This window comes from Ips typographus, linkage group LG16, assembly GCF_016097725.1.
Source record: "Ips typographus isolate SLU linkage group LG16, UJ_Ityp_2.0, whole genome shotgun sequence".
Classification (NCBI taxonomy): domain Eukaryota; kingdom Metazoa; phylum Arthropoda; class Insecta; order Coleoptera; family Curculionidae; genus Ips; species Ips typographus.
In genome coordinates, this window is record NC_138437.1 from 2,524,969 (window position 1) to 2,537,082 (window position 12,114).

General features: G+C 32.3%; 1 protein-coding gene across 2 annotated transcripts in view; it reads right to left on the reverse strand.

Annotated features, from left to right (window-relative positions):
* Dscam3 (Down syndrome cell adhesion molecule 3) overlaps positions 1 to 12,114 on the reverse strand; it is an 80,003-nt gene that overhangs the window by 53,492 nt on the left and 14,397 nt on the right. For both annotated transcript variants that reach the window (XM_081993894.1, XM_081993895.1), the window contains exons 3-4: positions 7,674 to 7,845; positions 5,491 to 5,633 (exon numbers count right to left, since the gene is read on the reverse strand). In XM_081993894.1, the coding sequence (XP_081850020.1) occupies positions 5,491 to 5,633; positions 7,674 to 7,845 (315 nt within the window). The remainder of the gene's footprint in view (positions 1 to 5,490; positions 5,634 to 7,673; positions 7,846 to 12,114) is intronic.

The window sequence follows — 12,114 nt, forward strand, 5'->3', positions numbered from 1 at the left end:
TAAATATAGTATAAATATTTACCGGTAATGTACCCATTACTCAAGATCACAAGAGAGATTGAGTTTACTTTGAAATACAAAGAAAATCGAGCAAAACGGCGATAGAGCAAAATGTTTGACTCCACCTCAGATACACTATCACACTCACACTGTATACTCAGATCAGCGACAACTTTTAAAAATATTATTTGAGTCATCAGAAAGAGAAAGAAAATACCTTTTAATCGTCGAAAGAATTACTAAAATTTAGTTAATAAATTTGAACAAACAGCCGCTAAAAAAAGCAACAATTTTTCGGTCCCATTCTTTTTGACGTGCAGTTTATTACGTTGATCTCCCTGTATATGCCGATTCTAAAAAAATGCACAGCAAACAATAATAAATGACTGTTCCTGACTTTTTAAATAACTAATTAATTCAAAAACAAAACACTACTTTTTTACAAAAAATAACTACTACATAAATAGTTCCAGGATATCCATTAACTGAGTTATTTTGCAGCATCCAGATATCCCGAAAAATATTTTCATTGGTCAAGCATTTTTGGAACACTCCACAAACAATCTTTATTTCCAAGGCTATCGACCATTATTTGTTCTTTCTGTCCACATAGAAAAAAAAGTAATCTTACGTAATTATTGACGGAGTACAGAAACATCTAAAAATAACAGCGTTCAAAGTGGTTTGCTATATTCTAACAAGGTTATTGAAGAGAAACAGGATCGGGATTGTCTTGTTAAGGAAAATGGATTCAGCACAGTCCAGTTGTGCGGATTGTTTGTCTCGAGGAGTATATCTTTATATTCTTGAATTTATGAAGGCAGTTATTTTTGTCAGTTATGTGCATATTGGATAAACTATGTAAAGACAAAGTATATTAAATTACAACCATTGTTATTTAGTTACTAAGTAAAATACTGCTATTAATAACGCTATTGTAATTTTTTCAAAAATCAAGTGGTGACATTTATTACAAATACTAAGTAGTGAAAATTCCAGCCTACTTAAACGTGACAAGATACAACGAAATTGATATAATATCTATTCAAGTTATTTATAGAGTGCTTCAAAAGTTGGAAAAGTACCTACGTCAAGAATAAAAAATCACAAAGCAGATACTCTAAAAAAAATCCTTTTATCTGCATGTACAGATGGAAGTATCAAAGATTTCATTGAAAATAAAGATACCTGCTTTATAGCGAGTAATAGTCCGCACCTTTATGGAAAACTGTCTTCTGTGTAATATTGACTTCCTTTAGGTTTCCAGGAAAATGTTCTGCCTGGATTCTTTCAAGACCTCTGATATTTATTATGTCACCAGAAGCTAACACTTTATCATTTTCAGTAAACAATTTTAAAAAGGTATTTGGGGTGCTGAATAGAAGAAGCGAGTAAGGAAAATATGTATTTTGAAATGCTGTGACAGGCTCATGGAATAGGAAAATTCTACGATGAACCTGATAATTTTTTATATAGACAGGGAAGATGACGATCAAAGCGAACGAAAAATCCGTTGTGTACAATACCGGGATGGAATGCATTCTTGAAAGTCGTGATTTTACATTAACACCTCGAGGGCTTCAAACACAAAACAACCCTAAGGACTGGCTTCTACCTAAAACAACAATGAAATATTGATGGATTCTGGATATAAAAGAGTGCGAATGCAAAGTTTAAAGGGTTTCCATGCATATTCATGAGATGCATCCGGTAGATTCGCTCCTATTCTATATCTCTATACGCATCAACTATTTACCTCGTTATTTATAGATGATGCAAAGTACGAAACAACAGATTTCACTATTCGTGATTTCAAATTTGTTTCACGTTTTGATATAAAAGGTACGTTTTAAATCCGTTTCACGATTAAATTTAGTAATGAGTTCATGGTGGATTGTGAGTACACTGTCACATGTTGGAAAACTTGACGGTGATTATAATGGAAAGCAGAACTTTAAAAACGTTGCTTGTACAGTTTGCAGATATTAAATTAATAACTAAATGGCATTCAAATGATGAATATATTTGCAGGTGATTTTATTGCATGTACATGTACAATAAACCTTTTAGTTAAACTAAAAATGAATAGAACCATCGTTCACCATTTTCCAGGTAATACAATCAGTATTCCACCACTCCAAAAAATAGGCATTATTCCATTTGAAATAATCAAATTTTCGCATGATTGAAGTTTTCTGTACATGAATTAAAACTCTCTGACCAATTGAGTTTTATAGGGATTTGATATTTGGATGTGACAATGATTGATGTCAGTTAACTACGTTACAAGTTTCAGGTATCCGTAAAAGTTTTTCAGCTTTTGATTTTTCAAAGCTTCAATTATGTATTTTTAATTTGGAGAGATTTTAAGTGAGGGTTTAAATTTTAAACCAATAATGTAGGTTAGGATCGGACAAGATCCTTATCGAGGTTATGACAGTTAATATACCTGATAGAATACGTATGTAAATTGGCTCCTTTAGCAATGAGTATGTTAATGCGGTATAGATTATATATGAATATAGTGCCATCATGGAATTGGATAATTAAATTTAAGTTGGGAAACGTTTTATAAGAATCCATAACTGAGGGTGCAACTGTATTTTAAATAGAACACCCTGTCGATTCTTATAAATTCAGAATTGCAATCTGTTTCTTACCATTTTTTGTCAATACGACTTTTGGTTTTTTGCTGCATTTATTTTTTTTTATCGAAAATTCACAAGAAAATTGAGCAATTGTTAAATTATAGTAATTAAGGCAATGTATTTGAATTTATATATGTAATTGTTTCAATTTTGTATTTTTCACAAAGATCTAGATATAACAACATAAAATATTTTTTTAATAAATTAATTTTAATAGTCTTTTATTTTCAATATTAATATCCAGGATGTGCCATTAAAAAAAAACAACTTTCAATGTACGTCTGGCAGCAAAACCATTAATTGATTTTCACCCACCCTATATAATTTATAATCAACTTCTGAATTGGTAAGAATCTACAAGGCGTTGCATTTAATATAACAAGGTTGCTGCTAATTGCAATCCAAGCGAAAAGAGATCTACGTTTTAAGATTACGTCCACTGGTGGACACCCTGTATATGTTTATAATATGCATCTAAAATGTATTCCGGAAAACTGAACTTTAATACGTGTATAATAATGTATCATCTGCAAATTATGGCGAGTAAAAATGTTTTAATTTTTCAAACCAACGTATAAAAAATTATGTATACAGTGTGATTTTACTCAATAGCTAACTTTGTTAATTTTGATCTGACAGCATAGTTTAAATTGGCAAGCTTGCAGTATTTTCTGAATCACCAGAATCAGATGTCAAAATTGACATATGTCAGTCACTTGTCAAGTTATTGACCCATGTTTTGATTATTTTAAATGGAACTTCCTGTATTTTATATGCTCACTCGGAATTCTTTTTTCCGATTTCAAATATATATATTTTGTTTTTTGAGGTTACCGTAAAAATATACGGTTTAGTTTTTTCCTTCTATATTCCTGACGCTTTTACTGTATCAGGGTGTATCAGGTCAAGTGTATACAGGATGGTCAAAGGAGATTTTTTCCCTGTTTAAATAGGGCCAAGGGCCGCCACAGAGCGTTGACCTTTAGAGGGCGTTAAGTACCACTCTTTTTAAGAGCAAGAAAACTGACTGCTCGAGCAACACAAATTGTATGAAAACTGACTTTTCTGCTTTTTCCGTCAATTTTAAATGAAATAACAGCTTCAATGTTAAAATGGTTTTAGTCAAAACATCAATGTATATTTCTTTAAATTCGACACGTTTGGACGTTCTCAACTATTCTCTTTTACAACTTTGACAATTTTAGAGTCAGAATGACAATTTTGGTAGACAATGACAGATTTTTACAATTTTCTTTATTGTTGAACCAGACGATTTTGGAGTCGCCAAACCGCACTCCAACTGTTCGACCAGAATTGTCAGCAGTTGAAAATTCAAGTAAGTAAATTTTCATGAAATTTTAATGTTTTCCAATATTTAACTCCGAAAATTGACTATGTTGTCATGACATTTGACTTTTTTTAACGTTTTGACTCAGAGTTTACTAGAGTCACCATAAATAGTACAGTAAGTCAATTTTCATCAAATTTGAGGGATTTGCAAGGTTTCGACCTTGAGAATTGACTATAGGATGACTGCAAATAGTCCAGTAAGTCAACTTTAATAAATATCTACCATTTTCCAATATTTTAACTATGAGCTTTGACTAGAATAACTGGAAACAGCCCGTGAAACCAGTTTTTAGGATATTTGACAATTTTTTTGAAAGTTTCGACTTTGAAAATTAACTAGATCGACCGCAAATAGTCCAGTAAGTCAATTTTCATATAATTTCACTATTTTTTCAGAATAACTGCAAACGATTGATTAAGCACATTTTCGCCATAAAAATTGACTAGATTTGTAAAATCAGTTTTCATTCATTTGTTCTAAACTAGACATTGTTGACTGATTGTTGTATTGTTGAGCATCTAGTGTGCAATATGACGTTTGGAGTTCAAATGTAAGTATTACCACCAATATCTTAATTGTTAAAGGAAGATATCGTGCGATTGAGCAAATAACATACAGTGTGTTATAGTTATAGTAATCAAAACATGTCCAAAATTTAAAGTGATTAACATATGTCAATTTTAACATAAATATTTGGAGATTACTGCAACTTTGTTAATTTAAACTTAACTATTGAGCAAAATATAAACAATCATCCTGTACAGTAGAAGATATGGGCAATGAAAGTACAAATGTTTGTAAATAATTACAGAAATGATTACACATTGGCGCGGATGAAAGTCTTGGTAGGAAAGCACTATACTCATCTAAATTATATTTACCTTTCGAAGGCAAATGCAAAATCTAAACCGCAAATTTCCCAGATCGAATACAAATTTTCACACACTGGCGTCTTTGAAGGCGGAATTTCATTTTCCTTTTGAACCGAACACGAGACGGATTTCAAATCTTATTCGTTAAGTTCGTGTTATTTTGTTATGTATATTTTTTGTCTAAAGCGTTCGTCGATATTCCGTATCGAAGAAATTTCCTTTTATTCGAGACGAGGAAGCAGTGGATTTAAAAGACTTGGAAGAGGAAAAAGTGGAAGTAATTGAATCGGTATAATCTAAGTTTGTATGAACACATTTAACAAAAGCTGGCTTGAAATTCGTATAATACCTCCCGGTTTCATAGCGGGATGCATCGAGAGAATACACAAGGTAGTGTTGTAATTGTTCGTTGAATAACTTCAAAGGGCCACATCTGCAGATTTGTTTTCAACGTTGTTTTTTCGTTCTGTCGTTCTTTGTGCTTCTTGAGCCATGCAGGATAATCGATTTTCTTTCCCCAGCCTGTTATATATATTTTAAAAAGGATGTAAAACTTTTTTGAACTTTTTGGTACCATGTAAAATGTTTGATATAGTAGCTTAATAATCATAATTCTTACCAGCCTGAACGTGGACCTCTCTACTCAGAATAGTTCCGGCTATGTTGGATGCTCGACAACGATATATCGTTGAATGGACATCCGCTCTATAGTCCTCAGCCCGAAATGGTGGAAAATATAAGGTTCCATTGCCAAGTGATTGCCTGAAACAACATCCGAACAATAAATTATTTTTATTTCATTCCACTCGACTAGTTTAGCTGATATATTTTATTGCCCTCGACAATGGGAGTTGGCTTATTCATAAACGTTTTCATTTAATTTTTAAACCCTATTAACAAAAACAGTCGTTTATTTACGACCCCTTCAATCATAAAAATATCAAATATAAATTTAAAATTATCACCGTCTATTATTAGATATTTCACATTAACCTACTTCTATCATTAAATGTGCATAAGTAAATAGGCCAAAATTGAATAGTGATAAGTATCGATTTAAATGTTACAAAGCTGGATATAGTAGGAAAATCCGTTTCTCTCCTGCATATTAGGTCATCTGTCCATTTTCAGCCAGGAACTGCATTTAGGGTATTAAATATTTTATGTGGACTATTTTCAGAGTTCAGTCGATCTTTGGGGTGGTTAATTGTTTAAATTTAAACGCCACATAGAATTGAATTAATATGGCAGCAGGACTGAAAGCAATTTAACGCTATAGTTTAGAGTTTAGATAACAAATTGATTCATTTAGTAGAGCAAGCATGAATCAAAAGTATATTATGCTGCTCTTGTATGCACCGTTCTCAGGCAAACATGCAAATATGTAAGCTGTTTCATTCAAAACAACACCAAGGGGGATGCAACCATCATTAAAATCACCACATAAAGACGGTAAAAGAGTCTCGTAAATTACTGGAGTTACTGTGTAACACATTATAATCCGGTTATATACGGGTCTTCGCTACAGCTCTGATCACATTTCTATGGCTTTGTACCGTTTTGTGTTAAAACTTTTATACAACGAGAAATAATGGTTAAAAATAGAAGGACGGGTGAATCATCAACAAAACTAAGGGAACAATAGGGTGTCATAATAATAATAGAGAAGGATATGACGGGATGTTTTAAAGTCCATACAATATTTTAGTCGCCTAATGCCTCTATGAATTGGTAGACAAAACTTGATTAATACAGTGTTTTATTCGATGTAGAAAAGTTTAACCAATAAAGAAATTACAAACTGCCTCCTTTGACTACCAGCAACGCTTAATCTCACTTTATCTTATTTTAACTGGTGTTTAGGTGAGAGTGACAAGAAAAGAAATGAATATCGTACTCCCTCGCGTTATGATGGATGGAGAATTTACTGTCGCTCCTGGGAATCATATAAGTGAACCAGGTGGGGAAAAACAAAACGCAGCATTTGTTTCAATATTTTCTAACTTTTACTAGACACAAAAGTAACTCTCCGGGAATTTTCAAATCAAATTGGTAATGCTTTATTTAACGTCTACAAAATCTAATATCGTCAACTTGAAGAGGAGAAAATGCGCCCTAAATTTTAGACAATTTCAAGTAAAAATATTTCTTAAGAGCCCCAATATGAAATTTTGAAACTTCTTTCTTTGAGGCAGACTCAAGCAATATAAACCCTAAAACGTTGTATTATACCCTAAATATTACCTTTGCTACTTTCCCCAATTTTATACAAATTTAAATTTCGATCTAAGTCGTTAATAATACCGAAAGTTAATACTCTTACAGTAGAGATATAATATTATTGAGTAACAGAAATCCTACATTAAGGGGGAACATATTGTTGCTTTTCACAACTTTTACCTTGTTAGCAATTTCACGCATTTTTATTTTCAGTAAACATCAAGTGATGTTACAACAGTGCAATATTTAGCCCTTGACATGTACGTCTGTCAGTACCCCTGCATATCTTAAATAAACTATTTAAACTGGCGATTTTCTGTAGTTTTAGACATTTAAAGTTTGTTTCCCAACCCTATCTAATTTTCAAAAGGTCAAATGATTTTCCTGAAAATAAGTTGAAATGCATATTTTTCTAACAGTACAGGTCTTGAATTAATCAGGATGGTTTGTTTAATAGGACTTTACTTAATTCTTATACTAACACTGAAGCAAAAGTAACATTTAAACATTAGAAAGTATGTCATTTTATAATCTCATTCTTATATGCCTTTTCTCCAACTATATTATTTTTCGTTAACTCACCGCAATCCTGGTACTGCAGTTACAGTTTTTCCATCATGGAGTAACCAATCAACTTGAGGATTTGGAGAACCGTGCGCGGAGCAACTGACTTGGGAACCAGTGGTATTGGAGAAAGTCAACTGGGCTGGAGGTTCTAGTAAGTACACTGGTCCATGGTTTTGTCCTTGTACCACTAAAATGACAGACATGTTCTGGTAAACTGATAGATAAAAATTAAGATAAAATTGTAATATAGAAGTTAAAACGTTATATTTAACTTTGTTTTAGTTTGATTACTTGTTTATTAAATTTCGATTTAGAAAATATTAGAGATTTAGAAACACGAAATATCTATTTACCTCAACCAAAGTTTTCCCAATATCTGTGACAAAATATATGTTTCAAATGATATTTTGTACTTTTTAATAAAAAATTAACAATTAACGAAATAAGTATTAGCAATAAAAAATTAAGAAATTGGGTAAACTATACCTAAAAAATATTTTCAAAAAATAAACTGCTGGTACGTACCGTCCGAATTTTTCGGTTAAATTTTAGTAAAAATATTTTGAAAACGAAACAAGATAAAAATATAGGTATTCATTAGAGTCATTCATCTAGAAGATATTCCGGTTTGTCAGTTTGCAAAATATCTCTTAAGCTAGTGTATACAGAGTGATTTACAAAAAGGTTAGGTTAGGTTATTTAAAAAAACATTTCTTCCGACAATCCAGGAAAATCGATCATTTATTTTGATTTTTTTACGCACATAAACTCGTCTATTGGCAAATTTCGGAAAAACAAGTGTGGAGGTTAATTAATTCATCCACTTTTTCAAAAAACCCATATTTTATAAAAAAAAACTTTTTAGAACTTTTTCCCGCAGTTTATCCTACAATAGGTATTACCTCAATATTTTTTGTTATAACTTGTATAATGTAAAAATTCAGCCCGTCGAGCTACAAAACTCTAGAAACCCGTTTTAAACAACTGGAAATGCGTTTAAATTAAATCAATTGCATTTAATACCTTTATGGGTGGGATTTTAACCGCTGTGATGATTCAAACTTTCTTCAGTCTGTTGTAAATGTGGCGACATTGTTAAAATGCAATCCATCGAGCTGTAAAACTATGGAAAATCTTATTGTAAAGTAGAAAAAAGCATAAATGAAATGAATAATTGCATTTTATAGCTTCATGAAAGGATTTTGACAGTTATGAGGTTTTAAACCTACTTCTGTCGATTGTAAATGTGTTATGATAAAGTAATTTCAAATTGTCGTACAGGGTGTTAAATAATCAGAAAATTTAGCTTCAAATACCAATATCTGTAAATTTTGTTTGAAGTCTGGGCTGTTTTTTGGCACTTTTTTTTTTTTGGTCTACCCTATTTATGGAATTTTCCCTATAAAAAAACGACAAGAAATTTTGAAACTTTAAGTCAGACATATTTTGGCTAATTATTTAAAGGAACACTGAATGTTTTCGCCTTTCAGTAAACAATTATCATTACTTAGCTGATGTATAAAACCAACAGTTTAAGAACAAATTTAGTACCGATTGATTAAAAAGTAATAGTCCTCTTTAAGTGGTAAAAAGCGCCACAAAATGACTGTGAACTAAATTATTCACTCAATGACCGTATATCCTATTATGTGGTTAACAAGTTATATTAGCATAATATAAGGATTTCCAAAAAAAAATAAAAAATGCACTACAATGCATGAAACTCAAAGATATATGATAAACATAACTGTTGAATTATCTCCTCACTTTAATTTATGGAAAATATTCCTTTTCCAATGTACCCCTAACATGTGGTAAAAGGTCTGTATTCATTGCGATGAACTAATTTTGGCAGATTGGGCAAAATTAATGAGAAAAACTTCTACAATTAATCTTATTCCATCTTTCATTATTTCATTAACGGATGCAACTTCAGTCTCAGAATGTGATTGGATGAACACAATAAATCATCGCAATTCTCTGATAAACTGTACATCGATTATTTCAGACTTCTACTGACTTAATCAGTCGAGACAACTGACGATTTGATCATCTTGCTACAGGAAGTAGCAGCAGAAAACTTATAATAAACACAGAGGGAAAAAGTAAATCGTCGATTATCGTCGAAATTAGTGCTTACAGTCCTTGAAATAACCAAATTAACAGAATAAGTAATTTAAATAACATCTTCTTGGTGATAAGAGGCTATTGTAGCAGAAGTTCCTTCTATTGTCGTTATTCTAGACAAGCCACCAAAAACAACACTCGAAACACTAAGAATCCTGCCTACTTTGGTCAGTAACTGGTTCTTGGGTTTGCACACCACTCTATTCGCGTAGATCAGTTCATCCAAAACACTCAGATCGTTGCTTACAACAACTTCCTGAAAGCTTGATGAATACACACGCACCCAACCCACAAGAATTGACAATACACCGAAGATATTATTAGTTCAGCTGAAAAACGGAAAAGCTCTAGGAAGGGGTGGAATTACGAACGAGAATCTTAAAATCGGAGGAAAGACATTGGAGCAAGCCATCCTCATAAAGAAAAAATTCCAGAGATGCCACTAACCTGAAGAATTACCGCCCTCTTAACGCTATCTTTCGTATATAAGTTGCTGACGAAAGTACTTACAATCAGACTAATCTTGATTTTTACCAGTCAGTTAAGCAAGCAGGTTGATCACATACAAAGTATGTACAAGTACAATATTGAACATTGATCGAGAAGTGCACAGACAGGAGGATACAGTCTCTCCTAAGCTGTTTACATTTGCCCTAGAGGATTTATTTAAGAAGTTTTCATGGCTGGATAAGGGCATCTCAATTGATGGAAAACACCTGAGACATTTAAAACAAGACATCATGCATATCAGTAATGATTCTGAAGAATTATCCACTACGATAAGAGAACTACAACAAACATCCAAAGCAGTAGGACTGACAATGAATATCCGAAAGTCCAAAATTACAGCACATACAATATCAATGTTACTGTTGAAAATCAGCCTCTCAAAGTGGGAAAAAACAGCTGAAAGATCTTACCTGCGCAGCTTTCTCTAGATTGGCTTATATTCTTAAAAATTCGGATATCCCAATTAGTTTTAAACGTAAGACGTACAACACATGTGTTCTGCCAATAGCGACCTACGATGTCTACGATGCAAGAAATAAGACGATGATGGTGTGATACAGGCGACAATGATGAAATGGATGACAATAAAAAATGGACCAAAACACTCATGAAATAGAGGCTGCGTGAGTCAAAAAGAGTCACTGGTAGACTACAAGCAAGCTGACGTGATGACATTCGGAGGATTGCTGGAAAAAACTGGATCTTGACGGCCCAAGGCAAGAACCAATGGAGGATGATGGATGTCCAGCAGTGGACAAAGACAGGCTAGACAGACAGTGTAACCCTCTAAGAAAGAAGAAGAAGCGAGTATTATCAAACATCTCATTTAGCATTAAGTTATGTGAATTTCTATCACAAATGAGAATGAAGAAATATATATTTTTCTGATGTCGATTAGTTTTACATTTATTGACAACATAATATTTGTTCATTATTTGTTCGCTCTTAAAAAGCAAATTTTTATTATTAGTTGTTAACACGGCCAAAAAATTGAAAGAAAAATTGTCGAATAAAATGCCGCTTTAAAAATTTAAAAATTCGTAGTACTTCCGGAGATTTTAAAATTTTGGAAACTAGTTTTCATTTTTTTACTAATTTATTTGATATGACAACTGAAAATAAAAGACACTTTATCATTGTTTTCCTCCTCTACAACGTGGCATTTGTTTCGTTTCGTTTATTAGTTACCATCATCAACTTTCATTTTTCTTATGGGCGCCATGATAAATTTTTGCATATTGGAATAGAGCCTATTTTTCTGATTACGATGAGGTACGATATGTAATGGTTCAGTCTTGGAATTTCGTAAAAATCACGAAAGGTATGTTTTTGCAAAGAGCGCCTTGAAAATAATATCTCAACAATCCGTTGATATACCAAATGACAAGTCCAAGTAATATTAATGCCATTTGCAAAAGAATGATCATGTGACAAACTGTCAGATGATGACACGAAACGCACTCTAATCTAATAAAATGTTGACTGATATCATACACTCTTGTGAAAATACAATTTGTGTTATTTTAGCAAAACTGTAACAATAAATATTTTAAATAAGGAAAATTCTACCTAATATGGCGTTTTCAAAACAAAAACCTAAAAACTGATGATGATTGTCAAAAACTGAGACTTTTTCTGTCATTAATGATAATGCTACGTTGTAAAAATAGGAAGAGGGGCACGGTAAAATTCCATTTATTATTAGATACCTCGTCAAATAAATCAGGTAAGACCCAAAGGAGTGCGAAAAATATAATCAATCAACAATTAGAAAGTCAGAGCGGATTCCGTGACGTCATTTAACAGTGTCACATGCTCA